Source organism: Schistocerca serialis, chromosome 6 (assembly GCF_023864345.2).
Source record: "Schistocerca serialis cubense isolate TAMUIC-IGC-003099 chromosome 6, iqSchSeri2.2, whole genome shotgun sequence".
Taxonomy (NCBI): Eukaryota; Metazoa; Arthropoda; class Insecta; order Orthoptera; family Acrididae; genus Schistocerca; species Schistocerca serialis.
In genome coordinates this window covers 212,932,259-212,952,492 of record NC_064643.1, presented here as the reverse complement: position 1 = coordinate 212,952,492, position 20,234 = coordinate 212,932,259, and the positions used below count along the sequence as shown (strand labels likewise).

Genomic DNA, 20,234 nt, shown 5'->3' with positions numbered 1-20,234 from the left:
CTACATGACATTATTATCAGCATACCTCTCGACACTGTGGATCTCGCAACATTGAATTCCCTAACAATTTCCAAAATGGAAAGTGACTGCAAGAAAGAAAACAAAACAGCACATATTGGTGTGTATCCAATTCTTGTTTAAAATTATTTGTCTGGGGAAACAAGATGAGAGAAACAATTTACCTACTGGTTTCAATGCCTTGCTATTGTTGTTGGATCCAATTACATGAAATAAAACAATATCAGACATTTTTCACAGTATAGCATTTTGTATCTCATTGTCAGTTTTAACAAGTATATAGCCTATGTCCTCAATCCAAAACCTGTCCACATAAAACTAGCAACTACCGTGAAGTTCCTGAATACATTACCTTTCCTTTTCTTAGGTGGGCCTTGTGCAAGGAAAATGTTTGTTTTCATCATTCAGTAGACACTTTGCATTTTTGTGACAACAACAGGTAGTAAACAAGGGACTGTTCTATTGTTACTAAAATGTGCAATATTAAAAAATTGTTTTAAGAACTCTGCTACAGGAATTGTGATTAGATGGTGTATGTGTAAGAAATAGTTTTTTTCATTATATTAAAACCCTGATTGCTGGAAGTCATCTGTAGCGTGACATCACCATTTGCGGCTCCATGCCTTCAGTAAAAACAGAACTCTTATATGATCGCTTTGCTGTTGTCCGTCTGTTTGTCTGTCTGACTGTTAAGAACCATTATTCTCAGGAATGAGTGGATATATCAAGTTCAAATTTATGTCACATATTAAGGTCTAGGGTCCCTTGAAGACGTAAAAATTTTAAGCTTCTAAGTCGTTCAATCAAAAGATAGTCAAATATCATATAATTTGATACTCGATAACCCACTCATCAAATTTATGGGGTGCTTCCCGTTGACCTAGAATCACGAAATTTGTCAAGAAGCAAACGAAAAAAATCTGAAAAATGTTATTTAGTAATTATATAACACAAAAAAATTGTTTTTTGTCTTATTTTTTTTTATTTTATCCGCCTGTCTGTTTGTCCATCTGTCTGTTAAGACCCTTTTTGTCTGGGACAGTTACGCATATCAAGTTCAGATTTATGTTGTATACTAGGTTGTATGGTGCCTTGGTGGCATAGAAAAATTAAAGCTTCTAAGTCAATGCAATCAAAAGTTTTGGTCATTTGTGTCACATACTTAGATACTTGCAATCTATAAAACCTATAGGGTATTTCCTGTTCACCTAAAATCATAAAATTCGGCAAGGAGTAAGATTTCACAGTACAAATAAAGTAAAAAATGTGAAACTTCTTAAATATTAATTACATCACATAAAAATATCTTTGGCCATTTGAACATACATTGCATCATCATCATCCATCGAAAGCGTAATAGACGAACATTACTGCATGCAAATATAAAATGTAGATTGTAGTCATGTTTTAGCAAGTAAATAAAAATGTTTTCTTAAATCTTCTCCCTCTCTAATATAAACTGAAATCCCCTGCTTGCTTCTTTTTGTATGTCCAGGCTAGTCTGAAGAATTTATTGAAATAATCAGCAACCAGTTCCCCAAAAGAAACTTTATTTCCTTAAGGAAATAAAATTTCTTTTCTGGATCTGGTTGCTATTTATTACGATAAACACAAATACAGTGGCTGAATATGGGTAAAATACTAGTCATATATAAAATCAAAGATGAGGTGACTTACCGAACGAAAGCGCTGGCAGGTCGATAGACACACAAACAAACACAAACATACACACAAAATTCAAGCTTTCGCAACAAACTGTTGCCTCATCAGGAAAGAGGGAAGGAGAGGGGAAGACGAAAGGAAGTGGGTTTTAAGGGAGAGGGTAAGGAGTCATTCCAATCCCGGGAGCGGAAAGACTTACCTTAGGGGGGAAAAAGGACAGGTACACACTCGCACACACGCACATATCCATCCACACATACAGACACAAGCAGACATATTTAAAGACCAAATACTAGTCAGATATTTTCATACGGTCTTGGAATTCTTGCCAGTATCGATGTCAATAACAGGCAAAAGTCATTGAGATTTTCGATTCCCAGGATGAATGAACTGTATACATACGTAATTAAGTTTGTATGGAACCCTCAGTGTAAGTGTCTTACTCACACTTAGCCAGTTTGTTTCCTTTAGCTGCTGATATGAATGGTCACTGCAGCAGCAATGGTGTGCTCTCTGAGCTGTCCCAGTGCTCTTGGGAGAAATTAATGGTATTTGGCATTTTTGATACAGTTTAGATACTTAAAATTCCTGTGTGTGTACTCTGTATTTTTGTGCTATGTCATGCTATGCTCTTATTATGGTTGTTTCTGGTCATTTGCTGATTTACAGCCTAGGCAAAACAACGGCTGTCATAAGCAGATAAGCAGTGCTTTGGCAGCAGAAAGAGTAAATTCATTTTAGTGTCCTCTTTGCGTGTGAAAAAAATTGGATAAATTTTAACAAGTCAGATTGGACCATTCCCATTTTACCTTCAAGCTATTTGGTGTGTGAGTGCAGCATTGCATTGTGTTTGTATTCAAACTAATGTCATGAGTCTGTAGCAGGCAAATGCGTTATAGATGAAACAGCCCTGTCTGTTGTGCTGACATAAAATGATTCACTCATTTACAAAGCTCAATATTTTCCAAAGCACTCTTTGTATAAATTTTCCAAAGCACTACTTGTATAAATATGACTAATATATGATTAGAACTGTAAAATCACCGGGTTTGCATTTTGCACTCTACAAATGTTCTATGAGTGCCCCTGTCAAACAATACATGTCCAAGCAGCAGCAAAGTTCATTCTATATCTCATATTAGCACCATCCTGACAATGGTTACTGCAGTAACAATGATGCAATCTCTGAGCTCTTACAGTTTTCTTGGCAGTGGAGGTATGTAAACATGGTCCTTAACGTACCCCCAAAAGAAATCACAGGCATTATGCCAGGCAACTTGGCTGAGGAGGGTGCTGTGCAAGGGAACAGAGTTACTTCATTTTCACCACTATGTCCAATCCAGCGATATGGAAGCTTGTCCTTTAGGTAGCAACGGACATGGATGCTCTAATGAGGGGATTCCCTGTCTTGCTGGAAAATGAAATCGGCAGTCAGTTGTGGAAACAACCACTACTGCATCATATCAAGGTATGAAGTACCCATAACAGCCTTCTCACACAAGAAAAATGGCCCATGCAACTTCATCTGAGACACTGCACAGAAAACATTAACCTTTAGCGAACCTCGTTGATGTGGCATAATTTCATGAGGGTTTTCAGTGCCCAAACTCTCACAATGTGGCAGCTGACCTTTCCAGATAAATGGAAGGTTACTTCCTTGCTGGATGTAAGTTCTTCTTGAGAAACTTTGTGTGGCCTACTGTGTGAGATTCATTCTGGTGTGTAATCTGGATCTAGCTGTAAAGACTCAGGCTGTTGTTTGCATTCACCTTTGATGTCTTCATCAGAATCTAGGACATAATGTTCCAGAGGGATAGGAAAGAGCAGACCTTCTCCATGTGGTACTGGTCATCTAACTGATGTCAAAGTCGGGTATGTGATGGTTTGCTTTTCCTTTCTTGACATCCCACATTTAAGAGAAAGCACCGTGTAAAAATAACAATCACTAACATTATTTGAAGGACCTTGGCATGTCATGGCAACCATGAATGACACTGACTTTACTGTTTTACTTAACCAGCAACAGAAATTTACTGCAAATGAATTACAACAAATATTTGGGGCCTACGATTTATCCTCATCTACTGTACAGTGGAAGTAATGGTAATCTGCTGTCTGTATTAATGGAGTCAATTCACGTTTCTGAGAAGCACACGTCTCTTCACTGCACATATAGCAAAAGTTATCCACGCTGTTAACAGCTTTATGTGGCACCTTAAAGTTGATTTAAACCAAAGTGTAAACAAAATAAATTTGATCAAGGAAATTTAGATTGTATCTTTTGCACCCATGAAGATAAGTAAATGTTTGTACTTGATTTCTTTTTTACCTGCCCAAATTTAGCTTCGAACACAAAAATTACTGAGAAAGAAGAGAAGATAGGTTGTCTAAGAACAAGAAACAACATTTATGTAAAAATAATGTCTGCTACAAGAAGAAAACATGGCATACCCAGTGTTAACAGAATTTATCTGTAACAATAAAAAAATAATCAACACTGCAAAATTACCCTCTATCATAAAATTAATTCATATTTTTTCAAAGGAATGAGAGCTAACTAGTAAAAGAACATTAAAAGCATCAAATTCATTTACTTCGCATAAAAATGAATAGCAATGAACTATTTTTAACTTTAGGTGGAGATCAATGTAATAATCCATAAAGTTTGCACAACGTAAATATGAGAGTTAGCTGTACTTATGTACATCACTGATTTTCTGAAACTTATTAACATCACATACTATCATTCTTTGATATGATATGAAATAATATATTGGGGCAAGAATACTTTTTAAAGCCAAAAACAAACCATTACATCCATCATAATGTTGATTTCCCATGCTAGTGTATGTCTCAATTCAATAAACTGGAGTCTCTTATGCTGACATACTGTGTCATTGACATGCTAACTGCTAAGTGACTAAATAGTCAGTAAATGCGTTGAGAAGTATGGAAGTTGCTCATGTAAAATCAGTACGCGATTGCTGAGCTGATCCAAGAAATCTGACATGTGTTAACCACTATTTTCTCGGGTAATTCCAAGGGGATGCAACAACGGTTTTTACTTAGAGGCCATGGCTGTCATCTTCTTTTTCTCTTGCCATTTATTAAAATTTCAAAATGAGGTAATTTTTGTACGGAATGTTATTTTTATTATTATTATCGGTGTTATGAATTCATAATATGTCTAAAGCTGTGCATACAGATCTTTTTACCTTTTCAAGTATGTGCCATCTGCTGACATACTGTCACATAACCCAAAATTGGTATTTTTGTAGCAAAATTTGGCATTTTTCCCTGTTCCTGTGTAAAAATGTCATAAATATGAGGGCAGAAATTTATTAATATTGGTAACTGATAGTTTTAATGAATATTGAAATTGTGTAAGGCTCTGGCTGTGACATCAAATGACAATACCCTAATTCCAACAATCTCTATTCTAGTAGCAGCGTAAGTTGCCAACACCACAATTCCCCAATAATGTTATGCTGTCAGATAAAAATATTACATACAGTCCAAGCTAAAAGTGAGGACCGCTTCATTATTGTGGGCAACTGAATCTTTGGTGATTAAATCAGGAAGATAATCTGTAATGTGTATACCGAATACGAAATCTAAGCCATGTAAGGTACTCTGAAGGGATACAAATCCCTTTATAAATTAGTGGAAAAGCACTTTTCCATATCTGCAGGATATGTGGACACATACAAATGTCCGGTGATGTGCTGAAGGGAGTTTGTATTCCATGTTCTAATTTAGACTCCAGATGGCTGTTTTCACACTATGATGGATCAGCAGCATAATGTCTCAGAAGAGAACTTTGAAGTTATGTTATCAGGCAAAACACAACTGGCCTTCTACAGATCAAAGTGTGAAATGTTAGATCCCTTAGTAGCACTGGTAGCTCAGAAAATTTAAAAAGGGAAACAGATAAGTGCAAGTAAGATATAGAGCAGTTTAATGAAGTTCGTTGGCAGGATGAACCAGGACTTCTGGTCAGGTGTGTACAGGGTTTTAAAAACAAAATCTTATAGAGGTATAATGCAGTAGTAGAACTAATAATGAACAAGAAAGCAGGAATGTGGTTAAGCTATTATGAACAGCACAATGAATACATTATTGTAGCTAAGGTAGACATAAAGCCAACACCCAAAACAGTAGTACAAGTTTATACGCCAACTTGTTCCACAGATGATGGAGAGATTGAAAGAATGTATTATCAGACAAAAGAAATTATTCAGATAGTTATTAATTTGCAGACAGATGCAATTAAAAGACACTTACACAATGCTTTCAGCCACAGCCTTCATCAGTAAAAGAGAAACACGAACCATTCATACACACAAGCAAGCACATCTCATGCACACGACCGCCAACTTCAATAGTATGGGCCAGAATGCAATGCAACTATCATGTGGAATGGGAGCAGCAATCTGGAAGGGGTGGGCAACGGGAAGGGATAGTACAGGTTTGTGTGTGTGTGTGTGTGTGTGTGTGTGTGTGTGTGTGTGTGTCCGGGGGGGGGGGGGGGGGGGGCGAAAAAGGAGAGGTATGGACACAGAAGGGCGGAGTGTTGGCAGAGGGCAGCAAATAAACAGGTTGAGAGATGAGAATGGGAACAATATGATACAGGACAGACAGGGTAGAAACTGCTGAGTGGAGGGTGTGGAGACAGTAAGTTACCATATATTGAGGCAGGAGTGGAGAATGTGTTACAAAAATAACTGCCATCTGCGCAGTTCAGAAAATCTGGTGGTGGAGGGGAGAATCCAGATGGCTCCAGTAGTGAAGCAGCCACTGAAATCCAGCATTTTATTTATGTTCAGCTGCATGTTGTGCCACAGGGCGGTCTATGTTGCTCTTGGCCACAGTTTGGTGGAGGTTGTTCACCATGGTGGTCTTCCGCAGGGATATGATCTTCGACACAAGGGGCTGGGTTTCGGAGTGGCATAAGAATGGACTAGGATGTTGTGGAGGTTGAGGGGGTGACAGAACATCATTTTAGGAGGGGTGGGAAGGATCTCACATAGGATGTCCTTCATTTCAGGGCCTGATGATAAGTTATCAGTTTTTCTACCTGAAATTTCATTGTTTAAATTATTCGGATCGTTAAGGGACAGAAAAATTTAATTGTGATAAGTGACTGGAATTTGGTTGTAGGAAAAGGAGTAAGAAAAATAGCAGGAGAATACGGGCCGGGTGAAAGGAATCACAGAGGAAGCCAGCTGGTAGAATTTTGCACAGAGCATAATTTATTAATTGCTAACACCTGGTTTGAAACTCACAAAAGACAGTGGTATATGTGAAAGGGACCTGGATACACTGGAAGATTTCACACAGATTTCCAGGGGCAGATGTGAATTCCAACCATGATTTACTGGTTATGAACTGTAGGTTAAAACTTAAGAACTAAGGAAATCAGGGGGACAGAACCTGAATATGATGAAAGAACCTGAGGTTGTTGAGTGTCTCAAAAGGAGCATTAGGCAATGATTGATTGAAACAGGGGAAAGGAATACAGTAGAAGACAAATGGATAGCTTTGAGAGATGAAATAGTGAAGGCAGCAGAGGATCAAATAGGTAAGAAGACAAGGTCTAGTAAAAATCCCTGGCTATCAGAGAAGCTATTAAATTTAACTGACGAGGAGAGAAAACATAAAAATGAAGCAGGTTAAAAGTAATAAAAAAATCTAAAAATGAGCCTGAAAGAAAGTGCAAAAGGCTAAGCAGAAATGGCTACAGGGCAAATGTTAAGTCTTTAGAAGCTTATATAACAAGATACTGCCAACAGGGAAATTAAAGAGGCCTTTGGAGAAAAGGAGACACCTGTATGAAAATCAAGAGATCAAATGAGAAACCAGTATAAAGGAAAACATGGAAAGCTGAAAGTTGGAAGGAATATATAGAAGGGCTATAAAAGTGAAGTTATAGAAAGGGAAGAGAAAGTAGATGAAAATGAGTTTGGAGATAGGATACTGCAAGAATTATTTGACAGATCATTACTTCAGAACTACTGACATCCTTGGCAGAACCAGTCATGACCAAATTATTCCACCAGGTGTGCAAGGTGTATGAGACAGCTAAAATACCCTCCGTCTTCATAAAGTATATAATAATTCCAATTCCAAAGAAGGCAAGTACTGACAAGTGAGAATACTACTGATTAATTCTGTTTCTGAAGGAGGACTTTCTTTGTCCAAAAACTAATAGTTCAGCAGCAGTTTTTCATTGTGTCTGTCTGAGACTCAATGCCTCCTCTATGTGGCGAATAGCAATCTATCCCTTTCACATTGCTGTAATTTCATCTCGGACTTTCTATTGTTCTATAAGTTTAATGAGGCCTGGTTGGAAAATACTGACATGAATTATTTACAGAAAACTGGAAAAATTTGTAGAAGCAGACCTTGGGGAAGAGCATTTTGGATTCTGGAGAAATGTTGCAACACGCGAGGCAATACCACAACTTCCCTTAGCAGAGAGACTAAAGAAAGGCAAATCTATGTTTACAGCTTTTGTAGACTTACAGGAAGCTTTTGACAATGTTGACTTACAGAAAGCTTTTGACAATGTTGACTGGAATACACTCTTTGAAATTCTGAATGTAGCAGAGATAAAATACAGGAAGCAAAAGGTTATGTACAACTTATACAGAAACCAGACAGCAGTTAAAGGAGTCAAAGAGCATGAAAGGGAAGCAGATGTTCAAAAGGGAGTGAGACTGACTTGCAGCCTATCATCTATGTTATTCAATATGTTCATTGAGCAAGCAATAAAGCAAAACAAAGACAAGTTTGTAGAAGGAATGTTGAACAGAATGGACAATGTCTTGAAACAAAGATATAAGACGGACACTAACACAAGCAAAAGAAGGATAATGGAATGTAGTCAAATTAAATCAGGTGATGCTGAAGGAATTAGGAAATGAAACACTAAAAGTAGCACATGAGTTTTGTTATTTGGGCAGTGAAATAACTGATGAAGGCCAAAGTAGAAAGGATATAAAGTTAAGAATGGCAATGGCAAAAAAGGTGTTTCTGAAGAAGGAAAATCTGTTAACAGTGAATATAAATGTCAGTGTTAGTAAGTCTTTTCTGAAGCCATTTGTCTGGAGTGAAACACTGACAATAAACTGTTCAGATAAGAAGGGAACAGAAGCTTTTGAAATGTTGTGCTAGAGTAGAGCTCTATAGGAGGTACTGAAAGTAATTGGGAAGAAACGAAATTTGTGGCATAACTCGACAAAAAGAAGGGATTGCTTGATAGGACACATTCTGAGACATCAAGGAATTGTCAGTCTACTGCTAGAGGGAAGTGTGGAGGGTAAACTTTGCAAAGGGAGGCAAGAGACGAGTACAATAAGTAGGTTCAAGCTGGTGTGCGTTGCAGTAGTTATTCAGAGATGAAGAGGCTTGCACAAGATAGAGCAGTGTGGAGAGCTGCATTAAACCAGTCTTCAGACTGAAGACAACAACAAACAAGGTAGCAAAGCTATTTTTTTCTTTGATTGATTAGATTTAATATGTCTAATATAATTGATTTCTTTTTTAAATGTAAATAAATGTGATGTGTGATGTCAATAAATAAAAAGAAATTAATGCAGTTATTTTCATTTTAATTGTGCCACTGAAAAACAATGAAATAAGACAACAATAAAGAACATACAGTACTTAAAAAATAAACTGTCAGAAACTAATGCCAAAACTGGCAAGAAATAACACCAAAATTTGCAAAAAAATATTATCAACACTAGCAGGAAACATCAAAATTGGCAGAAAATACACTGAAATCCTTTGAAGCGCATCAATTTTTGGGCCTTTGCACTGTGAATGGTGGTTCAGCCAACATTTTAACACTGATTAAAGAAGAAAACACGTGAATTTTTCTTCCCTTGGGTGTGGCATGCCATATTCATTATATCCAACAAAATTGTTTCCAGTATCCCATTTTTGTTCTAATTATGGTGAAATACGTGGAGTATAAAAATGTAAAATGATCTAATAGCAAAAGGAGGCACATGCTGAAGGTTCCATATTAAAAAATCCAATAAAACTGGTGGAACTTACCTTCCCTTAAGATTTTAACTGCTTCTCCACAACAGAGTCTGAAGAAAGTAAAATCTTTATCTTTCACCCTCTCTGTAACATTTCGGTTCATTTCATATGGGTCTTGCACTACCAGAGGAGTATTAATCTCAAGAGAATTGTTGTGCATGGATAATAAATTTCTGATATGCTTGACCTCATCTGGAATTGTGACCTTCAATGTTTCAGAAAATGCTTCACATGGTACCAGATGGCCAACCCATGGGCATATCACTTGATATGTTAAATCAGTTTCACTATAATATCTGTTAAGAAAAGGTAAAACAAAAATTCCATGAGAAAGTTTCCAAATGAACAATAACTCAATAACAGAATCAGTAAACATAACAACTCATCATATAGCGGAGGTGTTGAGTGGTTGATATGCACATATACAGGACTGCAAATGCAGCTAATCTTTCGGACAATGTCCTCCCTTAGGGCCAACTAGTAACAGAAAATACACACAAATAAAACTACATAGCTATTGTACCAGCAGTTTACCTCATACTGTCTTTGCAGCTCAGTGGGGTGAGTGACTGTACTGAGAGTGGAGTGAATGACAGAAGAAAGGAGATGTGGAGAGGGGAAGGAGGTTTGGAAGGTACTATGGCTGACAGCTAGGAGGAAGTGGCAGGAAGTGCACAGAATCACCAACACCTAAACAGAAGGCTCAGTGAGACATCACCCAGAACAGGCCAGGCTTGGTGAGGTGCTGCATAGGCAGAATCAAGCCACATGCCTTGCAATCTTTCTCAAATGATTTTACAGAATATATTCAGTAAAAAAAAAACTTGATTTCTACATTACTTGTAGCCATATATGTCAGCTTCATGGTGAAATGCCCATCATATCATTAATGGTCACAGTTTTTGTGATATTTCCTATACATATAACAAATACAGGGTGTTTATAAATGAATATCGGGGTTTTAACACCTTATAATATTTATTATATTAAACTTATGGTTATAAATGATATGTCAAATGAAAGAGCAACTCAAACAATTTTACCAAGAACATTGTAAGTGTTCAATGTGAGCAACATCTGTCACACGGCACACATAAAGTCTATAGCCGAGTTCTTCCCAAACTTTGATAAGTGTGTCTTCAGTGATGGTAGCAACAGCTGTTTCAATCCGGTTTCTTAATTCATGGTGTGGAAACATTGCGCGCTGCACATGCGCACTGGTGCCAAACACAACTGTTTGAGTTGCTCTTTCATTTGACATATCATTTATAACTGTAAGTTTAATGTAATAAATATTATAAAGCGTTAAAACCCCGATGTTCATTTATAAACACCCTGTATGAAAACACAGCAATAAAAAATAGGTGACACTAAGAATGTAGTCGAATTAAGTCGGGTGATGCTGAGGGAATTAGATTAGGAAATGAGACACTTAAAGTAGTAAAGGAGTTTTGCTATTTGGGAGCAAAATAACTGATGGTGGTCGAAGTAGAGAGGATATAAAATGTAGACTGGCAATGGCAAGGAAAGCGTTTCTGAAGAAGAAAAATTTGTTAACATCGAGTATAGATTTAAATGTCAGGAAGTCGTTTCTTAAAGTATTTGTATGGAGTGTAGCCATGTATGGAAGTGAAACATGGACGATAAATAGTTTAGGCAAGATGAGAATAGAAGCTTTCGAAATGTGGTGCAATAGAAGAATGCTGAAGATTAGATGGGTAGATCACATAACTAATGAGGAGGTATTGAATAGAATTGGGGAGAAGAGGAGCTTGTGGCACAGCTTGACTAGAAGAAGGGATCGGTTGGTAGGACATGTTCTGAGGCATCAAGGGATCACCAATTTAGTATTGGAGGGCAGCGTGGAGGGTAAAAATCGTAGAGGGAGACCAAGAGATGAATACACTAAGCAGATTCAGAAGGATGTAGGCTGCAGTAGGTAATGGGAGATGAAAAAGCTTGCACAGGATAGAGTAGCATGGAGAGCTGCATCAAACCAGTCTCAGGACTGAAGACCACAACAACAACATAATTCTGCATTTGGTGTATATTATTACATCGTATGTTGCTGCAAACGAAATTTAGTTAAGATACTGAATTTTTCTTTAGACTTGGGAGGAGGTCTCTGTCTATCTCCAGTCTCAAGAAAAGTGTATATTTCATTTTCTTTCAAACCATTTGAAAAGTTATTCACATCTAGTGAAAAGGGAATTTGTTAGTATGAAAAACATAAATTTTTTCTGCAAGTCATCAGCTTTTTCACCACTTCAGAGTTATGAAAGAGTTTTACTGGGTCAGTTCTAGTCCACACAAAAAACACAGAATTGTTCTATCAGATATAGCAAATTGGACAGATGTCAGCATACCAAACATGGAATGCCTCTAAATTACAAAGGAAAAAACTTTGTGTGTAAAATGATAAATGAAATCATCGTGAAAAGAGAGAGAGTGAACAGCAAAATTCCATGTCCCGGCATGGGACCAGTCTCTGCAGCAGAAGAAGCAGCATCATCAAAAGCAGCAGAATCATAAGTGGCAGGACCAACAGCTGAAACATCGACACATGCAGCAGAAACTGTTGCCCATCCTACAAGCAACAGAAAGCAAACTCAGCATTTTTTATGGTGAATAACACGAGAGAAAAGGATTCCAAATAGTGTGAAACATCTCTCTCATGTGTTCACCTCAAGCAATACCATCAACTAGTGCACTGGAAAAAGCCACTCCTAACAAACATCATGAAAATGCAGGGGTGAGCAAAACTCAAACTTTTTCTTTATTCCACCAAAATATATGTAGTCTCAAGAATAAAATAGACCAGTTACTAATAAATTTAAAAGACGAGTGTGAAAGTGAGCCTGATAAACTGTGTTTCTCAGAACATCATGTTATGAGTGAATCCACAGGCTACAAATTGAGAACTTTAGTTTAGCTCACATTACTGTAGATGTATTATGACAAAAGGTGGAGTTGTAATATTTGTAAAGAACATTGTAGTGTACAAATCTCTAGATTTAAGCAAATACTGTGATGAACAGCATTTTGAGGTGTGTGGCATTGAGTTAACAGCAGAGAGTGCAACAGTTATTGTACTGGCTATTTACAGGGCACCTGTTGGAAATCTGAATGTATTTCTGAGACAAAAAAAATTACTTCTGTCCCACCTACGCAGGAAAACTAAATCAATCATTATTGTGGGTGACTTCAATGTGGACTTCTTAACAGAAAATAGAAATAAAATGGACTTCGAACACCTGATGTACTGTTACAAATTAGTACCAATGGTGGACACTGCAACTAGAGTAACAGCCAGTTCTAGCACTTTAATAGATAATGTACTTGTATATACGGTTACTTACAATAATTTAACTGTGAAAAATATTATAAATTGCCTCCTGATCATGAAGGCAATTCCTCACTCTAAACCAAATAAATGTACAAAGGAAAGAAAATTTCATTTGGAAAAACTTTTGGATTATAAAAGAACACACCACTGCCGGCTTTAATAAGCAATTACAGCTAGTGGACTGGTCTCCTGTGTATGCTGCAATTGATGTTAACTCAAAATTTAATATATTTATCAATGAAGTTACAAGTATTTTTGAAGAAACCTTTCCAAAAAAGTCTGTGAGAAAACCTGTTAAAATCTGGAAACAAACCTTGGATTACTAAAGGCATCAATATTTATTGTAAAACAAGAAGAGAACTATATGCAGCAGCCAAGAGATTAAATGATCCCAGTAGGAGTATGCACTATAAACTTTACAATAAAGTTCTGAGTAAGACCACACAAGCAGCAAAGAACATGTGCTTGAAGACAGAAATTGATTACTCGTGCAATAAAGTAAAAACTATTTGGAATTTTGTAAAGAAGGAAACAAACCAAAAAATACAAGTTTTAGTGAAAATATCCAAACAAAAAGTGAGGGTCATCTTGTTAGCAATCCAAAAATAGTTGCAGAAACATTAAACAAACATTTTTTAACAGTAACAGAAAAAATAGGTTTACAAGGCTCCATGAACCAACCCACAAATCTTTTGAAGCCAGAGTACCTAGCTCAGTACAACACATGGAGGCAACAACAGTCACTGAAAAAGTCACTGAATCTCTGAAAAGTAAAAACTCTGCTGGGATTGACAGTATTTCTAACAAATTATTAAAATGCTGCTGCAGCCACTTAAGTATAGTCCTTTGCCACATTTTTGATGCATTGCTTAAGTAAGGAACAGTTCCTGAAAGGCTTAAGTATGCAGTTGTAAAACCACTGCATAAGAAGGGAGATAAGGCAGCTGCTAACTATTGGCTAATATCACTACTGACAAGTTTTTCAAAGATTTTAGAGAAAGTAATGCATGCCAGGATAGCTAAGCATCTCAGTGATTAAAATATCCATAGTGAAAGTCAATTTGGATTTCAGAAAGGTTTGTCAACAGAAGATGCAATATTTGCTTTTGCTGGCAAAGTCTTGGAATGTACAACAAAAAACTGAAGGTGGTTGGGACTTTTCGTGATCTAACAAAAATGTTCAACTGTGTCAGTCACCAGATTCTTTTACGAAAAGCTGCACATCTCGGTATAAGTGGTTCATCAGGGAAATGGCTTGACTCGTACCTGTCAAATAGGAAACAGAAAGTTGTAGTGGATAATCAAAATGGAGTCCCATTATCTTCAAAATGAGATACCATCACATGTGGAGTGCCCCAAGCCTCAGTTCTGGGCCCCCTACTTTTTATTACCTTTATAAGTGATCTGCCTTTCTGTACGGAATAGTGTAGATTCACCACTTTTGCTGATGACACTACAGTACTTATTGATAATTCAGTAAATAAACTTGATGAAACAGCAAATAAGGTTTTAAGTGAAACAGTGAATTGGTTTAACATTAATGGGCTTTCTTTACATTACACTAAAACAAACTACATTCAGTTCCACACAACATTCAAAGATGAAGAAACAGTAGTAAAAATTGGTGAGCAGGTGATAGCCAGTGTGATACCGCAAAATACCTAGGCTTGCATATTGACAGCAAACTGAACTGGTCAAACCACATCCTGGATCTATGCAAAATATTGAGTTCAGCAACTTATGCATTACACATTATTTCTTCTTACAGAAGTATGGAAACCATGAAGTCAGTCTATTGTGGTTATTTTCATGCTATTATGGCATATGAAATTATATTTTGGGGCAATCAGTCACTGGCTAAAAAAGTGCTGTGTGCACAAAAAAGAGCCATGAGGATCATGTGTGGAGTCCATCATAGAGCCACATGCAGGAATCTTTTTAAGAAACTTGGAATCCTTACATCCACTGTGCAATATATATTCTCTTTGATGTGCTTCCTAAGGAAAGAGAAATCCATTTTTAAACTGAATAGTGAGTATCATAGTCATGAGACAAGAAGAAAACATGATATCCACTATGAACAGGCAAATATAAGTATGGTACAGAAAGGAGTCCATTTCACTGGCTGTAAGATTTTTAACACCCACCCTTCAAGAATTAAGTGCTCAGTAGAAGATGAGCTCTTGTTTAAACAAACTATAAGGCAGTTTCTATTACAAGGATCATTTCATATGCTAGAAGAGTTCCTGAACTACAGTGTTTAGCATTTCTTGTATTGTTAAGTGCAAATATATGCCCAAATCTACATTTGTAATCCTGACTATTCTTTATTGTGAAGACATATTTTGCAATATTTATTTTCTGTAACAATTATTATTTTGTAATATTTATTTATCTCTCAAAATTGATTTTCTGTAGAAGAAGGTAAGCTACTATTTACCGTAACCTGAAATCATTTTGTTTTGTTTTTATGTGCTACCACAGATTTCTGACACAATCCATATCCTGTGATACTGTCACAACATGGATCACCAGAACAATAAATAAATAAATAACTTATTCAATGCCTGTTTACCTGAGCTTAATAATGTTAGAAGAACAAGATAGTCATTACTTTATGAACTGCCTGAGACAATTCATTAAAGTTAAAACATGTTATAAATATATACAATTTATCTCTAACACATCACAAAATAATTAAGGTAAAGACATCCACCACTTCACTTTGAAGGGTACAGGAACAAAAAGATGAAGAACAGTAAGAAATCCTTTGGTAAGTTTCAGTTGCAGCTGTTTACTATTAAAAATTTGATAGGTTACATGATTCTACCAAAACTGCAACAGAACAGGCATTTTATTTTTGTGTGAGATGTTACCAATTTCTTATTTCAAAAAGCATCAATTAATGACCGATTTCTTTTCACAACAGGTTTAATTTTGCTTCTTTTGCCAAAACACAGAATAATTTGTGCAAAATCACACTCTGTAGCTGCTGTGACAAAATCCTGAAACAGGAACTGGTGACAAGGGAGGTCAATAGCTTATGGAAAATCTCATTGTATCAGTTTACAGTAATAACAGAAAAAATTTAATGTTTTTCATACTAGCAAATTCTCTTTTCACTAGCTGTACCTGACTCAAAATTACAGTACTGGCTGGAAAAAATAAAATAAAAACTGCACCTTCTGCTACACTGCTGTAAATAAATTTCTGTTTGTTAACCACATGGCAAAACACGCTGTCCTTTGCATGCTATCATTGGCCAAAATCACGTGTCAATATCTCAAACGGTTTATGAGATATAAGGGATGTTACGAATATTTCATTCCCACACTCATGTGATCATAAGTGAACATGCTACTTGAAATACATTATCTCAAGATTGCAGACCGATAGAGACCTCCTCCAAAGTCTAAAGAAAAATTAAATATCTTAGCTAAGTTTCATTCACAGCAAACTATACTGTAATACACACCAAACACACAATCACAGTGATCCCTATTTCTCAATGCAACATTTTCGAATTTGTTATTTATGTAGGAAGTATTACAATAACTACAACCATTAACAAAACAATGGACATTTCAAAGTGAAGCATTTTTTTTTCTTTTTTCTTTTTTACCATATAGATTCTGTAAATCTGCTTGAGAAAGAGTGCAGAGTATGTGCCTCAATTCTGTCAGGGCAGTGCCTTGTCTAGCCTGGCCCACTCTGGGTGATGACACACTGAGTGCGTTGTGGTCTTTTCTTTAGGTGGTGTGACAGAATAGGAATACGACACAGGTGAGCTCACTCTGCTGCATGCGGTGGGGGAAGGGGGGATGTAACATGTGGCGCACAATGACACAGAAGGAGACTGCTCTGGGATGTAGAAACTAAGAAAGAGTGAGACAAGGAGAGGAGGTTGTGATTGTAGAATGAAAATAGGGGACATGGGGATGGGGACGGAGGTAGATGCAGGACAGGAGCTAGTGGAGATTGTGGGCAGGAGGACCGCATGGTCAAAGAAATTGTTGTAAGGGCAAATTCCATCTATGTAGATCAGAGAAGCTGGTCCTGATATAGAGGATGGCACAGGCTGTGAAGCAGAAACTGAAGTCAAGCATGATGTGCTTAGGAGCATGTTCCACAAACTGGTGCTCTTGACCACAGTTTGGCGGTGATCATTAATTCTGGTGGACAGTTGGTTGGTGGTCATGCCCACATGAAAGGCTGTGGAAAAGTTGCAGCTGAGGTAGTATATCAAATGATTGCTTTCATTGGTGGTCCTGCCTCTGACATGGTAAGGTATGCCTGTGATGGGATTGGAATAGGATGCGCTGGGTGGCTCCCCAGCACAGGTCTGGCATCTGTACCCTCCACGACGCTACAACCCATGTGTCTGGACAGAAAAATTTCATTTAAATGATAACGTGGCAAACAATATGAAATTGGTGGTTTTTTATGAGATAATGGAAAATCTGTGAGGTACCGGAAAACAGAATTGTTCCCTTTTCCCAGTTAATAGCACCATAAATATGATGACATCAATGACAACTGACAGCTATTTGATGCTGAAATTAGATATTGATTTTTTTCATCAGGGCTGATTGTGGCATTATAACCTAGTTTAAAGAAACAGTTCAGTTCCCATGTCAAAAAATAGGAATGGCCTAAACTGTGACTTTTCAATACCAGTGATTTCTGTGAATGCTGCTTTTTGGTAACTGTGATTTTATTTGTGATTTATCACAATTCACAGTTAATCAATTCACAACTTGTACCCCTCCACACTCCACAAATGCTATTTCTGCAGCTTATCACTGTATAAGTTATACTGTGATTATAATAGAGGGAAACATTCCACATGGGAAAAATATATCTAAAAACAAAGATGCTGTAACTTACCAAACAAAAACGTTGGTATGTTGATAGAGACAAAAAACGCACAGACACACACACAAATTACAAGCTTTCGCAACCCATGGTTGCTTCATCAGGAAAGAGGGAAGGAGAGGTAAAGACGAAAGGATGTGGGTTTTAAGGGAGAGGGTAAGGAGTCATACAAATTAATGATATGAATATAATGGAGGGAAACATTCCACATGGAAAAAATATATCTAACAACAAAGATGCTGTAACTTACCAAACGAAAGCGTTGGTATGTTGATAGAGACAAAAAAGACACTAACACACACACAAATTACAAGCATTTGCAACCCACTGTTGCTTCATCAGGAAAGAGGAAAGGAGAGCGGAATGCTGCAGAAACTTGTGTCATAAAGGAAAGGAGAAAAAGTCAAGTGAGAGCAGTGAAATAAAGTTACAGGAGTAACAAAAATGGAAAAGACAAAACTTGAAAACATTAGCAGCATGACACATGAAGACCCCTGAAAGAGAAGACTAAGGAAAAGAGATTAAAACGGTACAGGCATGTGAACAGAATGGATGAGATGAAGATGGCTACGAAGATGGATAGGTTGTAGATGGAAAGGGGGGGGAGGGGGGGGGGGAGAATGAAGGGGAAGGCCAAGGGACACACGATTAAAAGGAGTGAAAGAAAGCATTTGGTAAAAAGGAGAAAATTGGGCTTGAGTAGAGGAAGAGAGGTGGTGGAGTGAGGAAGATTGAGAAACTTGTGTTCCAATCTAGCCCTGCAGAAATGCATACTGGAAATTAGTGTGATAAGAGAACAGAGAAAAGAATCAAGGAACAGATTAGGGCAGGAAAATGCTGTATAATCACAACCGAAATGAAAAGGAAATAAGGTGCACATGACATGTAATCAGGTGAATAGATGGAAGATCAAACAAAGAATCTTTCTGCTGGATTCCAAGAGATAAGAAAAGACAATGGACAACCTGATGGACAAAATTTGTAAGTCAGCTGATGATTTCTTGGTAGAAAGGACACAGCATGTTATTATGTTATTTAGGATGGTGAGTCATCAACATAAGTAGAAGTAACTTCAGGCATGCTCCAGAATGTACATTGGACTGGGCAGATTTTATTAATAATAACCGCACATGTTTTGCAATGATTCAGTTACTATCATGAAGTACAAGTTGAAAAAAAGCTGCACGAATATGCAGTCAGAACATGATAAAATTTAAATGTGGTGCAAAGACTGGTAACTTGCTTTAAATATATAGAAAAGTAAAATTTTTCACTTCCCCGAGTGAAGAAGAATGGTATCGTATCAGCAAGTCAAAACTGGAAACAGTCATCTCATACAAATGACTTGCTGTGACAATTTGTATGAATATCAAATGGAGCAATCAAACAGGCCTAGTCACAGGTAATGCAGGCTCAGACTTCGATTCACTGCCAGAATACTGGCTAAATGCAGTCCGTCTACAAGGAACAATGTTTATTAAATACCTGAGTGACACATCTTAGAATATTGTTAGGTGTTTGGGAATACCAAATAGAACTCACATGGACTGTTGTACATATTCAAAGAAGGGCTACGAGAACAACCACAGTTCTGTCTGAGACATATCTGAATTGGAGGATGTCAATTAGCTTGTAAATGCCTATTAACTAAGTTATGTATGAGGGACATTCAATAAGTAATGCAACACTTTTTTTTCTCAGCCACTTTTGGTTGAAAAATGCAGAATTTATTGTGGGACATTGTTGAATATTCCCGCTGCAGCCCCTGTAGTTTCCTGAAGTTCTGATAGGTGGTGGAGCTGCACATAGCATTCAAAATGACATCTGTAACGGAGGTCCGTTCCAAACAGACAGCTGCCATTAAGTTTTTTTTTTTTTTTTTTTTTTTTTTTTTTTTTTTTTTTTTTTTTTAAAAAGCCAGAGCATGGAAGGTATTCAGAGGTGTTCGCAGAATGTCTACAGAGAGATGGCAGTGGACAAAAGCACAGTGAGTCATCATCGCAACAAGATTGTGCAAACCTGTCCGATCTCCCATGAGCCAGCCAACTGCACACAACTGTCACTACTGCAATGTTGGAATGTATGAACACTCTCATTTGATGTTAGTGATGAATCACAATCAAACACCTTGCTGCCCAACTGGATGTTTCTGTTGACACAGTCATCCACCAGATGGGGTACTCAAACATGTGAGTGCCTTCTGGGTTCCTCACTGCCTTACAAAAGACTATAAAGAGTAATGAAGGATCATCTGTGCTGAATTGCATGTGCATTATGAGGC

At 37.2% G+C, this 20,234-nt stretch overlaps 1 protein-coding gene across 3 annotated transcripts in view; it reads right to left on the bottom strand.

Moving 5' to 3' along the window:
• The window catches only part of LOC126484632 (uncharacterized), a 224,612-nt gene that overhangs the window by 69,331 nt on the left and 135,047 nt on the right, over positions 1-20,234 (bottom strand). For all 3 annotated transcript variants that reach the window (XM_050108222.1, XM_050108221.1, XM_050108223.1), the window contains one exon: positions 9,745-10,028. In XM_050108222.1, coding sequence (XP_049964179.1) covers positions 9,745-10,028 — 284 coding nt within the window. The remainder of the gene's footprint in view (positions 1-9,744; positions 10,029-20,234) is intronic.